The 17,615-nt window shown below is 40.9% G+C and overlaps 2 protein-coding genes across 6 annotated transcripts in view; both read left to right on the forward strand.

Annotated features, from left to right (window-relative positions):
- The first annotated feature begins 867 nt into the window (after nt 1-867).
- eno1a (enolase 1a, (alpha)) lies at nt 868-9,137 on the forward strand. Of its 3 annotated transcripts, none has more exons than XM_058643654.1 (12): nt 868-1,003; nt 2,890-2,984; nt 4,635-4,730; nt 4,890-4,948; nt 5,701-5,770; nt 6,544-6,677; nt 6,821-7,043; nt 7,432-7,629; nt 7,918-8,119; nt 8,231-8,339; nt 8,419-8,477; nt 8,657-9,137. In XM_058643654.1, the coding sequence occupies exons 1-12, from the start codon at nt 873-875 to the stop codon at nt 8,718-8,720; spliced, it is 1,440 nt and encodes a 479-aa protein (XP_058499637.1). In that variant the 5' UTR covers nt 868-872; the 3' UTR covers nt 8,721-9,137. The 3 variants fall into 3 exon arrangements, with proteins under 3 accessions (XP_058499637.1, XP_058499638.1, XP_058499639.1); XM_058643655.1 differs by lacking the exon at nt 4,890-4,948 and adding an exon at nt 5,282-5,340; XM_058643656.1 differs by lacking the exon at nt 868-1,003 and adding an exon at nt 2,691-2,797.
- A 1,824-nt stretch (nt 9,138-10,961) lies between these two features.
- The window catches only part of rerea (arginine-glutamic acid dipeptide (RE) repeats a), a 125,298-nt gene continuing 118,644 nt past the window's right edge, over nt 10,962-17,615 (forward strand). For all 3 annotated transcript variants that reach the window (XM_058642103.1, XM_058642100.1, XM_058642104.1), the window contains exon 1: nt 10,962-11,245. The gene's annotated coding sequence lies outside the window, so the exon portion shown is untranslated. The remainder of the gene's footprint in view (nt 11,246-17,615) is intronic.

A 17,615-nucleotide genomic window follows, 5' to 3' on the forward strand; every position in this document is an offset into this window, starting at 1 on the left:
GGCGCAGTAGGGTGTTACACTGACAGACTGAGTCTCAAGGTCACTGCAGCAGGTTGTCCTCTCAGCAGCCTCATGTGCAATGGATGCTGCACTGCACTGCGCAGCTGTATGGAACACATTTTACTCAAGTGATGAGAAGAAGTCAGGTGCCCAGGAAACCCCTCATTTTCTCATTTTAACTTATCACTGCAATATTCATATGAATTACTGTAGTAGTCAGTATTAACATTTGATATCTATGACGTTTAAACTGTAAAAATATGGCTGACTCAATGGTTATGCCATATATGGTGATGGCAAAATGAATAGCCAATAGTACATTGTTTGTGGAAAAGTTCCTCCCATTGACTTACTGTATGCACTTTTTTCGACAAGCTGTTTACGGTGTTTGTGAATGTTTCCAAACAGGCTTTACTGTAAAAATCCGTTGCCCATATAATCATTGAATCTCAGTGTGGATCTGGAAAGCACAAAAACCCGATTTGTCATTCATGTAGTGAGACTGAAGATGGAAAAGTGAGGTCAATGATGAAAAACGTGACCAACGACATGACGTGTGATCCATCACCAAACACCGCAATGGAGTTTTGTGCCTGATTCTCTGCACGTACTCATTTCTACGTCATCTCTCACCATTCTGCTTGGAACATCCTTACACCAGTAAAAACTAATTCCCCAGAATAACCCGTATCTGCTTCAATTAATAATACAACCGTGTGTTTCTAGGCACATTTACTGCAAATACAGTGTTTATAACAAGCGACGCTGCTGTTAGTAGAAACCTCGCATCCTGTGAACACCCCTATTCACGGCGACAGTGAACGTGCCTGCCTTCTCGTCTAGCACATGTGACACGGCCTCGTCCAATGGCGATGCTCCGTTGCCTCTACACTTCCTGGTTACGTCCACTTATCACAGACGCTGGAACTCACCGAGCGCCGTCTCTGTCTGTCCGCACGAGAGTGACACAGCGCCGTCCTTGCACACAGTTAGGCCGGAAAAGGTAACTCCGACTCCCGTTATTTCTGCGTTTTCGTCCCCGTATTATGGACTGTTAAGGTTTAATTGACATGTTTTAAATTAGTTTGAGTTAAAGTTAACAGTTTGTGTTCTTGTAGTAATATGTATGTGGTGGTCTCATTGCACAACTATAACCTCAAAGTCTTGTCCTTGTGTTTCTCTTGTGTATTTCGTGTTTATTTTATTTATTTATTTTTTAAAAACGTGTCAGTTCAGTCTTCGGCTGGTGGCTTTGCACTCAGAGTTCGCAGAATGGACTGGTTTGTCTATTTTTAAACGAGCTCGTCAGCTGGCGACCTGTCACTCCATTTAGAGCTGCAGTGAGTGAGTGAGTGTGTGTGTGTGTGTGTGTGTGGGGCGGAGAGGCGTCAAGTTGCAGCACCATCTTCCAGCAGACAGCCATTTCCATCGCCTCAAAGAACCGTTAGATTGCAGGGTGTGATGGGAAGTCGTAGTCATATACTACAGGAGCCTGGTGCTGCCCCAGGTAATGACTCAACTACTAGTTGCTTGCAGCAGACATGGGGGCGTGTCCTACGGAGGAAGGAAAAGTACTGCATGCAGCAAGGTTATACAAGCTCCAGTGGTCATTCATTCTCTCTCTGTTTCTGTCGTTTGGCTGACTATTAAAGCAATATATTAATGGTAGTTACTCCTGATAAGCTCAGTGCTCAAATAACATCCTGGGTATCAACCCTGAATTATTTAATTATCTGAGGGTGCCATTTTGTCCTACCAGTTTTGCTCCTTGCTTTCCATGGGCAATACATTTGTCAATATTTCCAGACATGATGAGGGAAAAAAATGGAACAGAAATGTACTGCAGTGTCGTGTGCAAGACGTCCACAACATGGATTGCATATTAAGGATAGGAAAACATACACTACATCATTTTATCAAATGGACAAATGCTGCCAAAAACATAACCTCCTTGGCAGAGGTAATGAAATGTACCATCTTGCCACAGTTGCAATTAACTAATGAGTTTGAGTAATTGACCCAAGACCCAGTAAACTGTGAAATCTTTCCATTTATAATGTGTTGTTTTGAGATTTAGTGATTTTGCCTCTTGGCTGCTGCCACTGGCAAATTCCGCACTGACTTTTCAGGACAGAGCTTTTTCCATTGGTTTGCCTGAAGTTGTTCCAGAAGTTCATTCATGCATGTTCAGAGTGGATTGATGAGTAAGTCCATTTGGGGATCCAGGACGAGTTTGATAAAACCAGTGGAAATCAATAGAGTATGCTTTATGGCCAGACATTCTGGCTTAAAACCTTCTCTGACCTCCAACACTGGAATCTGCAGAGATAACAATGGCTTTATGAGATAAGAGCCTGCATTGATGAATGTTACCCATAATAACACGGTGGTAGTTGGACAAAAAGAGGCCAAACATTTACTCAACTGTGCCATTCTCATGTTAATGTTTCAGTATTGTTACCAAGAGTTCTTACTCAACTGTTTGACAGTAGTGCTGTAGACTGTTATGCAAGCATTTTGCAAAACTGAGTAAACTAAAGGGATTTGCAGGTTTTTTTTGGTGCATTAGCCACGCCTTTCTGTGACATATCTCTGCACTCCCCGCCATCCCACATCAGTTGGCTCAGGTGGCATAGGCGATCAATTTATTTTTCGGTTACAGAACTCATGGGATGGTTTACTATCTCCAAATACTCACTCTAAAATAAACTAAACAGAAAAGCAAGTTTTCTTCTCGTATTTCACTGAGCATTTAAATTTTTGCCTACTCACTGTTTTGACTCCGAGCTTTAATTCAGTAAGTAACAGTGCAAAGTAACCAGTGTCAGTGGCCTCTGCTGGTGAGTCAGCACTATGCTGATGTTTGTTACTTATTTCTTTTCTCTGCAGATCCAGAACCATGTCTATCCTCAAGATCCACGCTCGTGAAATTTTTGACTCCCGTGGAAACCCCACTGTGGAGGTCGATCTTTACACTAAGAAAGGTAATGTATGGCTGATATACATCATTGTATGTACTGTTAGAAATTAAGTTAAGGGTTAAGGATGGGACAGCTTGTGAGCTAACAACAGACCTTTGTTACAAATTAATATATACAATATAAATGATATTGTCATTTGGAGATTTTGGGAAACACTAGTGAATATTTTTTCCCCATCTATGGATAAAATGCGCCCTGTACCTGTTGCCTAACAGGTTTCAATAAATGTATTTGCGTAAAAGCAGTTGTAGTCGACTAGTATGTGTCTTCTCAGATTACAAAGCTAGTAGCAGTTTAGGATGGTGAGTACTCTATATCCAATCCCAATGCCTAGAGTGGATGAGATCACTATGCTATAATAATAATAAAGCTAGGACAAAAAACATCCAAATATTTAAACCGTGCACGGCAGTTTGTTTATTTAATTATCTTATAGTCAGATTGTGATTGATTATTTCGGCAATCTGCTCAGCTCTGAGAGCTAAAACAAAGGAACAGTTCAGCTCTGTGAAATGTCCCGAGAATGTAAATGAAGAAACCTGAATGACTATTGACATGGAAGTAAGTGGGACAGGCAAGCACTCCCTTTTAATACGGCTGACTGGAAACTGAGGGCTCTGTTCTGCAGCACTGGTTCTGGATGGTTGTCTGGTCATGAAAGGCACCTTGACTCCCTGTGAGGTTCCATTTTAAGTCAACCAGGCATGTTTTGGCATCATTAACATTACAGTTTAAAGCGAGTGTCCTGCATCCAGAGCAAGTCTGTCACTGTGATGTGTTCCGTTATTATGTAACCAGCTCTCCTCACAGTCAGAGGTACAGTAGAAAGCCTCCTATGATTGTTGATGAGATGAATGATGAGAGTTATGTAATGTCAGGGGCTTTGGTAATCTTGAGAGCTTTTATCATTCTGCTGTACTGTCCCCTGGAATCATTATTCTACCATGTAGGAGACATATTATATAACATTGGAATTATTGAAGTGTATTTATTTGTATATTTTATTGTACATTACTTACATGTAAGGGTTATCTCTTTGAGCTCAGTTAGGTTATAATATTGAGTGTTTTTTCATTATCTTTCATTATCGTCCCCAGCTGCATTTCTTGATGCAGATGATTTGTTAATCCTGAGCTCAAGGACTAAACTGCAGCTCTGTCCTCCTTTTTCAAAATCCCTTCAGACACGCACCGTCTGTGCTGAATGGATATGTTTTTGTTGGGTCATCCCCTAATTTCTCTTCACATGGGTGAATCCAAAATGGAGGTGCATTTATGCATGCGCCTGGCTTGGCATCACTCCACATAGAACTGCACATGCTCATTTGGCAGCATGTCTCCTGTTACATCACTGCCAGTAAAGCTGGGGGGGGGTGTTATGGTGCTAGAGGATGCCATTCGCTGGAGTCTCTTACTTGCTGGTGCTTGTTGAATATCAAAAAGCCCCTCCCTGCAAACGTCTTAATGTTTTTGCAGCAGTGAAAATGCAATTTAGCTATGACGCATGTCATTGTCAGAAGGTTACATATAGATGATAACAATGGCTTGTACTATAAAATACATTAAACTGCAGTAGTCAGTCATTTGCCGTCTTTCTTGGACATGACTCAGCTCTAGAGAATGACTTTCGCAAAATGTCTTGTGTGTTCTGCAGGTCTTTTCAGAGCTGCAGTGCCCAGCGGTGCTTCCACAGGCATCTATGAGGCTCTGGAGCTCCGTGACAATGACAAAACACGTTACATGGGCAAGGGTAAGGCATCCTTCTCTTATTTTCCCCTATAAAACTAACTAGTTGCTGTAATCTGCTCTTATCTTTCAATGTCTCTCCAATGCTATTACACATTTTGCTCTCTGCCCTTATCTCTTACTTCTTCATTTACAATTCTTCCATCTCTCTTCCTCCTGTTAGGAGTCAAAAGAGCAGTTAAATATATAAATGAATTCTTGGCCCCTGCCTTGTGTAACCAGGTAAATAAAGTGTGGAGTAACAGGTTGACTCTACTTACGTACAGCTCTGTACAGCAGCATGAAGAATGGGTTTGCCTTTTGAAACTAACTCTCGCAGGCCTTAACAGATGTTCACAGATCTAAAAAAAAAAAGAAAAAGAAAAAAGTAACTCATGTCATAGAAGGCACCAGAGTGCCTAAATTCTCACAGAGTTCATTGTTATTTTGAACTGATATTTTTAAAAACTAAATCCTTGAATGGTTGGGTTGCTCTGTGGTCATCTGTCTCGTCTGCGCTGCATGGTCTTCTTCTGTCTGGGTCAGTCATGGTCTGCTTGTGCTTGTCCCTTGCAGGTGTCTCAATAGCTGTTGATCATATCAATAAAAAAATTGCACCTGCACTGGTTAGCAAGGTAGGCCCATTTACTGTTTGACTAATGTTATTGCTAAATGTTTTATTTAATATTAGAAACGCTAGCAGCAGTAGTGACAGTTCCCAAATGACTAACTGTACTCTTAAGACTTTGCTTAAAACTGACATGTTGAGCAGCTCTTTGTTTTTCTCCAAGTATTTTACAACTCACATTGTTCTAAAATGTTAAAAAAAATAAACTTTTACTTTTAGAAGAGCCTCAGTTTTACTGTGCATCTGACATGTTGTGTTCAATCTAACAGCGTTGCAGTTAGACTCTAAACTAATGTAAAACTAAACATAATTTTGTTTTTTAAAATCTGCATTCAATGTATAACATGTCGTATTGTGTCTGATTCAGGATGTGAATGTTGTGGAGCAGGAGAAGATTGACAAGCTGATGTTGGACATGGATGGCACAGAGAACAAGTGTAAGATGCTGCTGACAATATAAAGTATAACATGTAATTATCACTGCTGCAATGACCAATAGATAAACTGATTATAAATCGCATGAATTAATGTGAATATTTTCTGGCCATATCAGTGAACAAGATCTTCTCGGTTAGGGGAACACTGAACAATACTACTAATTAAGAAAAGAGTTGACAAATGAATCAATTATGAAAATAATCGTTAGTTACAGCTCCACTAACAATATCCATTTGCCCACCTTTATTTTTTCTATACATATAATTTCAGTGTGTAGTACTAGCAAAAAATGTAAATTCTTGCAATGGTGAAAACCATGAAGAGAATGTCTTAATTCTACATATTTTGATATTAACATTTCAATATGATACTACATAGAGTGTGAGGTGATTCTCATACATATTGTCCCCTTCTACTAAGGATATGTTTGAGATGATGCTTGGATTGAAAACTATACCTGTTCACTATATAAGGCACAATGATAATCATCTTTGAATTTGGGGGCTTACATTTAATTAGACAGTATGTCAGTAAGTCTCTCACCTATAATAACTTTAAAAAAAATGTGTGTCCAGAGCATCAGTACACATTCTGATATTGATCCCACAGTGCATTGCTCATTTTTATGACCCTATTGCAAGTTAACACAATATGTCAGAAATAACTGCTCAATCTGGAGTCAACTACTGAATGTGCATATAGCGGTGTGTATAGAATAGATATTGTCTTGAAATAACAAAATATTAAAATATGTGTGTCTGTCCTCCTTCAGCAAAGTTTGGTGCTAATGCCATCCTGGGTGTCTCCTTGGCTGTGTGCAAGGCCGGTGCAGCAGAGAAAGGCGTTCCCCTTTACCGCCACATTGCTGACCTGGCTGGTAACCCTGAAGTCATCCTCCCTGTTCCTGTGAGTATGACAGAGCAATTGTTATTATGTAGAGTATGTACCACAGGCTTATTAAAGACTGATCATGCTGATAGACCTAGTATACTATTAACATTTCATCCAAGAAAACCACTTTATTCATGTGTAATTCTGCTTCCCTTAAGGCTTTCAATGTCATCAATGGAGGCTCCCATGCAGGCAACAAGCTGGCAATGCAGGAGTTCATGATCCTGCCTGTGGGAGCTAGCAGCTTCAAGGACGCTATGCGCATTGGTGCTGAGGTCTACCACAACCTGAAGAATGTCATCAAGGAGAAATATGGCAAGGATGCCACCAATGTAGGAGATGAAGGAGGCTTTGCCCCCAACATCCTGGAGAACAAGGAAGGTGAGAGGAAAGAAAGACTTAAGAGCTTTTTAGACAGATACATTACAGCACACCAGAGTAAAGATTCAGCTGAACAAATAAATTATGATATCAATCAACTACAAGGTTGATTATGAAATGTTGCAGTGTGTCATTTTAATTAGTTTAAGTGAGTATAAGCAGTGCATTCTTGACCCCTTCCCGGGAAGTGCTTTACTTATCATCTCACTCTCGGGCCAACATATAGTTTCTCAATGAAGGCCTCATTTAGAGACTGAGTGCATTGACTGTGACTCCAGTGACAGGTCAAGATGCTGATATGGCAAATGCCCCAGTGGAGCAGTGTGTCAATCAAGTGAATGTTTTGGTCCCATGTTTTGGTCCCATTTTAGTGTGTTGTTTTTTCTAGCTCTGGAGCTGCTGAAGAATGCCATCGGCAAGGCCGGCTACACTGACAAGATTGTTATTGGCATGGATGTGGCTGCCTCTGAATTCTACAAGGATGGAAAGTATGACCTGGACTTCAAGTCTCCTGATGACCCTAGCCGCTACATTTCCTCTGACAAGCTGGCTGACCTCTACAGCAGCTTTGTCAGTGATTATCCCGGTGGGTTTGCCACAGAAACTCTGACTTACAGCCTCTTTTTTTATTTTGTCTGCAGCAAGCAAAAAGCTCTAAAACTATGTTGCACAGCGCTCTGCCTCAGTTGGCAGCTGGCTGGGGAACACGTAATAGTGGAGCACATATTGCTTGTGTCTGCTGCCCCCAAGTGGCCAGAAGAAGCTGTTATTACACATTTGTAGAGTAAATAAAGACTATGGTGCAAGTCTTCTGGTTGTGTGTTTGATTTATGCATTGTCTTAACATTTATATTTTCTTATTTTTTCCTCACAGTTGTGTCTATTGAGGACCCCTTTGACCAGGATGACTGGGAGGCATGGTCCAAATTCACAGCCAGCACCGGTATCCAGGTGGTGGGTGATGACCTTACCGTCACCAATCCCAAACGTATCGCCAAGGGTATTGCCGATAAAGCATGCAACTGCCTGCTGCTGAAGGTCAACCAGATTGGCTCTGTCACAGAGTCTCTGCAGGCGTGAGTGTCCACAACAGAGCAGTGGGGTTTTCCTTGTTGTGAAAATCCAATACCTGACATTAATTAAGGTGTCACCTGACACACAGGTTTAACATGTGTCTTTTCTTTTAGCTGCAAGATGGCCCAGAGCAGCGGCTGGGGTGTGATGGTCAGCCATCGCTCTGGAGAGACGGAGGATACCTTCATCGCTGACTTGGTGGTCGGTCTCTGCACTGGACAGGTAAAACCTTGACTGATGTTTGGTGTCGGTAGCGGATCATGTTTTTCACGCCACTGACTTGATCTATTGTCTTTGCCAGATCAAGACAGGTGCACCTTGCCGATCTGAGCGTTTAGCCAAGTACAACCAGCTGCTCAGGTAAGTCCAGTCCAAAAACTGATGTATATATGTGTTATGGCTAAAAACTTGGTTACAATCACCCAGAGCTGTATTGACAATACAAGTTGTATGAACATTGTTCCTCGGAAGTAGCAGCATTGTAGATTTAACAGGCTAATGATTCATCCATGTTAACTAACTGTCATCATTTTACTCAGGATTGAGGAGGAGCTTGGGGACAAGGCCCGCTTCGCTGGCCAGAACTTCAGGCACCCCATCTAAGCCAGTCCTCCATCTTGGGCCTCTGTGTGTTCATTACCCTTGAATAACAGCCACACATATACGCCACACTAGGTCGCCTGCCCTGTCTGGAGAGAAGATGGAGAACACCGCTGAAACCCAAGGTCCAAGTCTGTGGCATAGAGAAGCTACAGGACATCCTTGTACGACCACATTTAGGCTCATCTCCAAACTTATGCTTTAGCTCCCGATTTGTGATGGTCCCTCTGTTTGTGTCTATGTAACTGTCTGAGAGATTTATGTTCAGCTTCTTGTGAGTTGTTGTGATTCTACTGAGTATTTGAGCTACTGTAACTGCCTTGAGCAGCGAGTACTGTATGTGCAATGTGTCGCATCTGACAAGGTCTTGTGCAACTGTAAGTGTTGGCAGAAATATATAATAAACTATATAGTTTGAAATGTTTTGCCCATTTTTTTTTTATTTGCATCTTCACACATTAAATCTTATATATGTTGGAGTTCCTATTTCAAAAGATGTTTGAAGTTATTCATTAACAAGTCTGAAGGGATAAAAAAGAAAAAAAAATGGTGTATTCATAAATCATTTTCAGTTTTCCTTCAGATAAAGTGAATATCTACAGTAAATGGTCTCCTCCTCAGTAACTGCTGTGTGATGTAATCTGAGCATCACAGTGAGGCAGTAACATGAGCTCTGTGCTTTGAGGCGCCATTTCTGTCCCCCTGGGTAAAACACTCCAGAAGTTCTATGCAAGCTCTTTTTGTACTCGGCTCTGCTGAGATAAATGTATTTCTATTCACCAGTGGTATGGTGCCACAGGGGATTGCCAGCTGGGTTTGTGCCACACCAGTTCACTTTGTGTGTGAGCCCTGTCTGAACCTGCCTCCATTGTTTTGCTGTCACCAAGGAGATGTATTACAAATCACTGACACAAAGACCCTACCTATTACACATTACAGAATCTTTATTAGTCTTCTATTAGTATTTATTTAGCAACAAATGATGAATTTAAATCTTTTTTTTGCCTAAGGATAGATGTGAAAGAACATTATTAAAAGAATGTTTTTACACAAAGTGTAGCTTTTAAGAAATGATATATTATGCCAAGACATGATACTTAGTTTCTCTGAGATTGCAACGCTGAGTTACTTTCTTTTCTTTGTGTCTTGCACCATCTACTGGTCAAACATATGCAGTAACTTGAGAGATACAGATAAAGACAGCAATAAGCAGCATTCAATAAGCAGTGCTTCCAAAGACAGTTCTTGTGGAGATAAGGTCTAAACATACCTGATGGACAAAAGAGTAAAATATTGACAATCATTTAAGCTTAATTATAGTAAGTACTATTTAAGTACTACTGTCTTAAATTAAAACTTACTTTAGTAGAAGATCTTACAGATCCATTAACCAAACAATGTTCGATCCACCTGTGCTGGTCATTGAATTGTTAGGTCAGAGGCAAGAGGTCAGAGTTTCCTTATGACTTACACTAGAAGGTAAGTCTTTCAGACACACAATTTGTCAAATAAAATGCAATCACAGAGGTAAAAGAAAGGTGAGGCTCATCCACTGATCTAAACACCACAAATACTGTTCTATTATTTTCAATTCAATTCTATTCAATTCTATTCAATTCTATTCTATTATATGATGATTTTTCATATCATGCAGCTCCATCTCATTTGTGGACCTAAATGTCACAATATATCTTTAAATCTTACAATATATACAATATATTACATTTCAGGTTTTTTTCCCAGTTTTTTTTAATTGAATGTAATACATACCTGTACTTTACATGTGTCACAGGTTTTAGTGTATGTGCAGAGTTTACACACACACACACACACCTGACTCGCACTGTAAATCTCCACTTTATTACAGTATATTACCACCATTGTACTGTGCTTATACGGCACGTAGCAAAGGTAAGAGTACGTCTCTCCTCTCTGTTTTCTACTCTGTTTCTCTGCTGCTTATTTAGTCAGTTTAATTGTACAATTGTTGTCTTACATCAGTTCACTCAGACTTCGGCGCTCACTGACAAGCTTAACAAAGTCTGACAGTATCTCATGTTTTTTTTTGTTGTTTTTTTATGATGAAGACAGACCGAGTGTCTCTACAGAACAGACAGCAAGTTCCCAGCTTTGACCAGTGGGTGACGATATTTTACCGGTTGAACTTTGAGAAACCCCCCAACTGTTCTCGCCTCAAGACGAAGAAGGATGCTGTCATGCTGAGTGCCTCACACACATACACAGTCATACACACACTAGCTCACAGAGCATCCCGGCAGCGATTACTCCCTCTTTATCCTCAACTCCATCATTTATGACAGCAGTATATCAAACGTGCTCCGTTGTTCCGTTATAGCTACACAAGACATACAGGTGGCATCGCAGCTGCTGTGCTGCACTGTGTAGTGGCGACACTTGGCTAACTGACGTTGGCTAATTGCCCCTCTGCCGCTGCTGCTGCTGCTATTGTTTGTTGTTGCAGTCTCTCATCAAACACCTCACAGATGTTGTAGATCAAGCTCTTAAAGGTAAGTGTTGTGAGCTTTAACCAGACGCCTTCTTTGCCTTTGACGTTCAGCAGCAAAACGAGGAGTGAATGACAAATATCTGAGGGGAGGATACTTTGTAAACGCACGACTGTTAAAACATACACTCTTTCTCGCTAGCCATTTGGCTAATTTGCCTATTAGCATAAGCTAGCTCGTTAGCTGATAGACTTGTTTGGCCCTTGCTGTTGCTGGTTACCGTGACCTAACGTTAGCAGCTAGCGCCAGTGACTAGCACTGATTGGGGGGATACCAGCTAAGAAGCAGTGTAATGTCTGGATACAAACAGTTCGTTGACACCGGTTAGCACGGAGCACATGCAGCAAACACAACATGCCTTCGTTTTATGAAGCGCTTTGTGGTGTCTGTGTGACCGTGTCCTCTGCAGCGTCTCATATCTGGCGTTTTCTCATCCCGAATTACCAGGTGTAGTGTCTCTGTTGCGGGAAGTAGTCTGAGCCCATTCAGCTATTGTCATTAGCTCATAGAAACGTTAGCCGGAGAAGCTAACTTGGTGTCTTTGTGTGTTCAGTTAGTGTAATGTGTAGCTTTCAGGTCGGGAGTGTTAATGACTTTCTTCTAGACTGGTTTTTAAACAAAGCTAACGGCTAACTGCCAACTCTTGCTGATTTGTAAGCTCTAATATGCAAGTCTTGTAAAACCAAACCTCCACAGGAATATTTGTGAACTAAATCTACCAGCAGAGTACTTTTCACATGGCAGGCTGAGCTGTTATTATAGAGGTATTTTAGTGTTTTTGTCTGAAGCCATGACGTCTGATTTGGAGTACATTTGAATAGTAAGTGTGGAATATAGTAAACATAGTAGTCATTGTATCCCAAACACACACAGTTTGTCCATTAAAAATAAGCTTTAAACAACAGTGTTGTGTCTACATTAATAAATCTGTAGAAAGTAGTAAAAGAGTGCATACCTCCATCAAGGCTGCTCAGTTTCTCAGTGTCAACGCACTCAAGTGGTGATCTGGACCTGGATTGCCACAGAAATGTAAGAATTTCTGCACTGGGCCAGAACCTACAACCCCAGAAGATTTGATCAAAATCCTTCCTTTACTTTTTGAGTTATACTGCTCTCTAACTGACTAACACGGTCAAAAACGTAACCTCTTTGGTGGAGGTAATGAATATACACTGCTCAGTAATCAAACAAGTGGAAAACAACATTTGTTGTGCTGCATAAATGCTCATCTATGTCCACTTGACTGAAAGGAATGTGATTTAATGCTGTTAGCTAAGCCTGTATGTGTCACAACATCAGGCCAGGCGTAAAGACATGCCTCATAAATTTTTCTGAAATCTTGCCAGCGCTGTGTCGTAAATCATGGATATGCTCAGCACCACTTTATGTTTATTTATGAAAGGGAAAACAATCCAACATGGACAGGTTTTGATACTATATTTGTCTCATCAATGCCACCTGTTCAAGCCCTTGGATGATGACATAATAGTGAGGAGGGAAGCAGGTCAAAGACTGAAAATATGACTCTAAGAGATACTTATATAGTGGTAGCTGTGAACTGTGATTTGAGGTTATCATTTATTGTAAGTTTGGAAACGGTAAGCAGAGTCGTCCCATAACTTCTCCATTAAAATAAGTATATTTGTTTAAAAGACCGTTCTGTTACAAGAGAGTTATTCATCTTTCATTGAGTTCTTGTGACTCAAGTTGCAAACCTCTGCCAAGGCAGCTTAGTTTTCCTGTGTCAAATGATTTTATTCCATTGGGCCATAACCTACATCCCCAGACAATTTAAACACAGTTCATTCTTTAGACCTTGCTGCTCAAAAATTAGCAGACAAACATTGCCAATGCCACCTGTTCAATCCTTGTGATAATGGCATAATAGTGAGAAAAGAGCTGGTCACTTGACTGAAAATCTTCTCTCCTTGGTGAAGGTAATAATTGCATTCTGCTAACTAAGCCTGTAAGTGTCAGAATATTAGGTCAGGTGTAAGGACATAACTTTTCCAAGATCTTGGCAGTGCACCTATAAATAATATAATCCTTTATTGGTACATTTAGAAGTAGAATTGGTTGTAGAATAGAACACATTAATTAGTAATAGTGAATTTGACCTCTGCATTTAACCCATCTTTTTACACACCAGAAGTGAACACATACAGTGGGCAGCACTTATCTGCACCCTGGGAGAAATGGAACCTTGCTCAGGGGCACCCCAGCCCTTGATCTGTCCCAGTATTTGAACCCAATTCCCTTCCACTCAGTCGTATATTTAACAAAACAGTCCAACATGGGCTTATTTTGTTACTTTGTCTGATCCATGCCACCTGTTCAAGTCCTCTGATAATGACGTAATAGTGTGGAGCGATGCGGGTCGTTCAACTGAATATCAAAGGTTACATAAACACTATGCACGTCTGCAATGTCAGTCAGAGAGTAACAGTGGGTCACGCACACATATGTAAACTCACGTACACTATGGTCATGAATGTTTTGCGAGAGATACTGCAGTATTGTTTTTGTATTTTTCTCTGTGAGGAAAAACAAAACAAAAGAAACTCCTGTTCAGCCAGATTTATTCAGGAATACATTCTGTATCGATTCACTGCACTTCAGCTCCTTTTGATGAAACTTTTTAGCACCATAAGTCTTGCAAACGGCACGTCTGATGTTTGAGTGGGTTTTTATAACGTATGCCAGTAGCGTAGTGGTTAGTGGATTTAGTTTTTCCCCTAACTGCCACTTAGACTGTGAACTTGTCAGTTTAGCTTACAGTCTTCTGCCATTACAGGCTATATGTTGATTACTGCTTTAGCACAACTGTGACAGTGAAGCACCTTAATGTTTCATTTATAGTTTTTGTGGAGCAAGATATATATATTTTTTGGTTCAGTTGTGGATCTTTTAAAATAGCTTTAAACTTCAAATAACAGTTGTGGTGGTCATTTTCTGTTTGTGTCTTTCATGTCATTCCAAGGTCCTATATGTGGCTTTTACATGGATGTGTGGAATGTTTTTTAACCCACATTAACTGGTTATTCCAGTGGCCAGAGGAGGTTGGGTTGTTTTAATTTTGGATTTCAAGAGGTGCTGATTCAAAAATGACTTCATCCAGTGACACACCCCCTTTCATTGAACATCAGACTATCTCAGTGACTGAAGCAGCAGCAGCAGAGCAATGATGAGAGGTGTAATAACCCTGCTCTTTTCCTTTTAATGTCTAATGCATGTTTGAGTTATAGCAGCTCTCTGCGAGTAATATGTGGCAAATTGAAGGCTAGAGAGTGCTGAAGGAAAGCTCTCTAGCTCTTCTTTTTTTTTCTTTTTTTTAATGCCCCTTGACACCTCTTTGTTGGATGATTTGTCAATACTCATGCTCTGGAATTCAATGTTTACATGCTGCGCTTGAATGTCATCTTGTTGTTTTCACCTAGATGCTGTCACTACATTTTTTTCTTTCACCACTAATTGTCATGAAAGATGATTGCCCTTTAAAATGCCTGTGTCTAGTTTCAGAGCGACTATGTGATGCCTACTAAAGCACTGTGGCATTATGTTGACACATTGTACGAGACGTCAAAGCTGCAGCTAGTCTGTATTTAAAAGAAAAGACATTTTAACTTCAGTGAGGCTCAAGCTTTGTGTTTCTGTGAAAGGTGTGCTGCCTGTTATTTTGTATGAGACTGTTAAGCCCAGGGATTTTATTTACCAAATGTTAGCAGGAGAAGTAGGTAAGCAGTGAAAAATGTGCTTTCTAGCACAAATGCAGAAAATAAATGGGGGACATCAAGCACCTCTAGACACCAGGTTAGTAATCACATGGATTTTATTTACCTTCTAATGCCTTCCCACAGCTGCAGCAAAGTGTTGGTGTATAGTAAGAAAGCAAGCTGATAAACTGATTTGGCCTTTTTTCTTTACAGTGCTGGATATCAATTTTATCGGAAGATGTCAGGCTGTTTTACATAGAAAATTAATGCTCTGAACAAAGGAGAAATGTTCACTCAAATACCTCTTGATGGGCCATTCAAGTGCTGTATATTCATTAAAAATAACAATCTGTCAGCACTTACTGACAACACGCACAGTGAGCCAAGCTCTCTTTATTGTTCTCTGAAGATGTTTTTCAGTTCCTGTGCCAAGAGCTGGGTAATTGGCTGTAGCAAAGCCATGCATGTGTTGTTTTAAGATATTGGACTGACACGCACAGGTCACACTGGCAGAAAAGAGGCAAACCGCCTCTCCACGCAGGCACCCACCACACCAAAAGAGGAGGCAAGATTCCGGTGGATGTGCTTTCTGAGTAATTTTTTGTTTTGTTTTTCTGACAGCTTCCATTCACCTCTCATAAAAGGGGATCCAAGTATGCTGCAGCATCATATCTAATCTTTGTTTGATTCGGGCCTAGCTCTGCAGCTCTACAATTGTGGCAAGGAGATGGCAATCGGCAAACGCTATCCTTGTTAAAAATGTTGAGCTGCCTTCGCTGGTGGTATTTGATGCACTAGATGTGATCAAATCTGTTCCCCCTGTGAGCTCAGTCTCACTTCATCCTGCATATGCCGTAGTGTCTACTTGGCTGGCTTGCCGGGGATTCACATCTTTACTAATCAGACGTATTGTGTTTTGTGTTGTTTCCAGCCTCTCGGCAGCTTCTCGGCAGGTACAGAACTTCTCTACACGTTTTGCATATTTTGCCTTGTTCTATTTTGTATGTGGTCTTGAGATTATCAGATTGCAGAGTGTTGCAACTCGCCACATTTTAGTGTCCTCTGTGATTTATGTGCATGACAGATTGTACAATGGAGTATGCAAACTGGAAAGGGAGGCTTGGATAACGTTTGTGAAAGTTGAGGCAATGGAAAACAAAAGAAGGTGAACACACGAACACTTCTGATGATAGTGACTACATGACTGATTTTCTTTCTTTATCACAGTACCTGTTCGATTGCACGCGTGTCTCTTCGGTTATTAGTTGAAATAAACTTCAGCAATTTTTTTTCCCACTTTTTGAGCACAATAGGTTGACAATAGCTCTTAGGCAATTACAGTGGCAACAAACATGAATTGAAAGTGTTAAAAATTAACAGTCAGCCATTTGCCATCTTGGTAGAAGAGGAAAATGAAATGGTGTAGGATCAGCTGGCTGTCCCCCGAGGAGAGGGAGAGAAAAGGGGGAGAGAGATGAAGAGGAGTGAGTGCTTTGCTGCTACTGCTGTGTGTGTGTCAGTGCTGATTAGGTAAGAGATTGCCTCATGTAATGACACGGCATGGCGCTAGTGGTGCAGAAACACAAACAATGCATGCCAGTGTTTTACTGCGCTCACCCCCTGCAGCTGCCTGCCTGAAGATGTTTATATAGACATAAACACACTCACCCTACAATATTTCAGCATCTTAAAATGGTGTCCCCGTTTTTAAACAAAGCTCAAATTAATGCCATTTGGAAGCCAATAGTTTCTTTGTGCTCTTTTCCGGCTGCAGCAGAGATGAAAGATGGAGGTGAATAAAGGGGAGGAACACAATGTAGTCAGTGCAGTTGTCTTTATTACTACTGAGAGCAGGCCTTTTCAATACAAACATACATTGTTAAAAAGGCTACATATCTATCATGGCATCTGCTCTTTTTACTGAATCTTAAGCACAAGGGAACATGTCATCATCTGTTCGGCTTGTGACACTTAAGGCTTCTATCATTAGACACATTGTACAGAGCAATGGTGGCTTAGTTTTCACTCACTACCCAGGCTAACACAATTCCTACAGTATTGGATATAAGAAATAATGTTAGGATGGTGAATATATCTGCTGTGTTTCCCGGTGCAGTGATTAAGGTAAATAGTGACTATGTTATAAATATCAGAGAGCCACCTTGATTAGCAGGTCTAAATGATACAGTTGATTTAATTGATTGCTCCATAGATAGTTATGTCAATATCAGTGGTCTGTTATTCAGACAAACCTGTCGTCGTCATTAACAGAAGTTGCCGTGATGGCCTGTTATGTTGTGTTCCCCCATGCAGGAGATTGACTTTTAACACTGTGGATGAGACAAATCATTTGTACATTGTATTTTACAATGCACTGGTTGTGCTTTGTGGCCTCTGTGACTAATACAGGTATTGCAATGTTGTGGTGACTGTGCACATGAGGCTCAGATTGTTTGCAGCGGCCACACCAGTGACTGATGTTTTAATGGAGACATCACGCAAGCCAGTGGTGAGCTCAGGGTTCATGCAGCCATAAGGAAATGACCCCCATGACATTGTGCCGCTTTCCACTCTGCTCTTCCCGAGGTGCCTCCGGTAAACTGTGTTGTTGCTCGCCCTTGCAGGTTAGGCACACCTATTGAGCCCGCTGAGCCTTTGGT

Source organism: Solea solea, chromosome 11 (assembly GCF_958295425.1).
Source record: "Solea solea chromosome 11, fSolSol10.1, whole genome shotgun sequence".
Taxonomy (NCBI): domain Eukaryota; kingdom Metazoa; phylum Chordata; class Actinopteri; order Pleuronectiformes; family Soleidae; genus Solea; species Solea solea.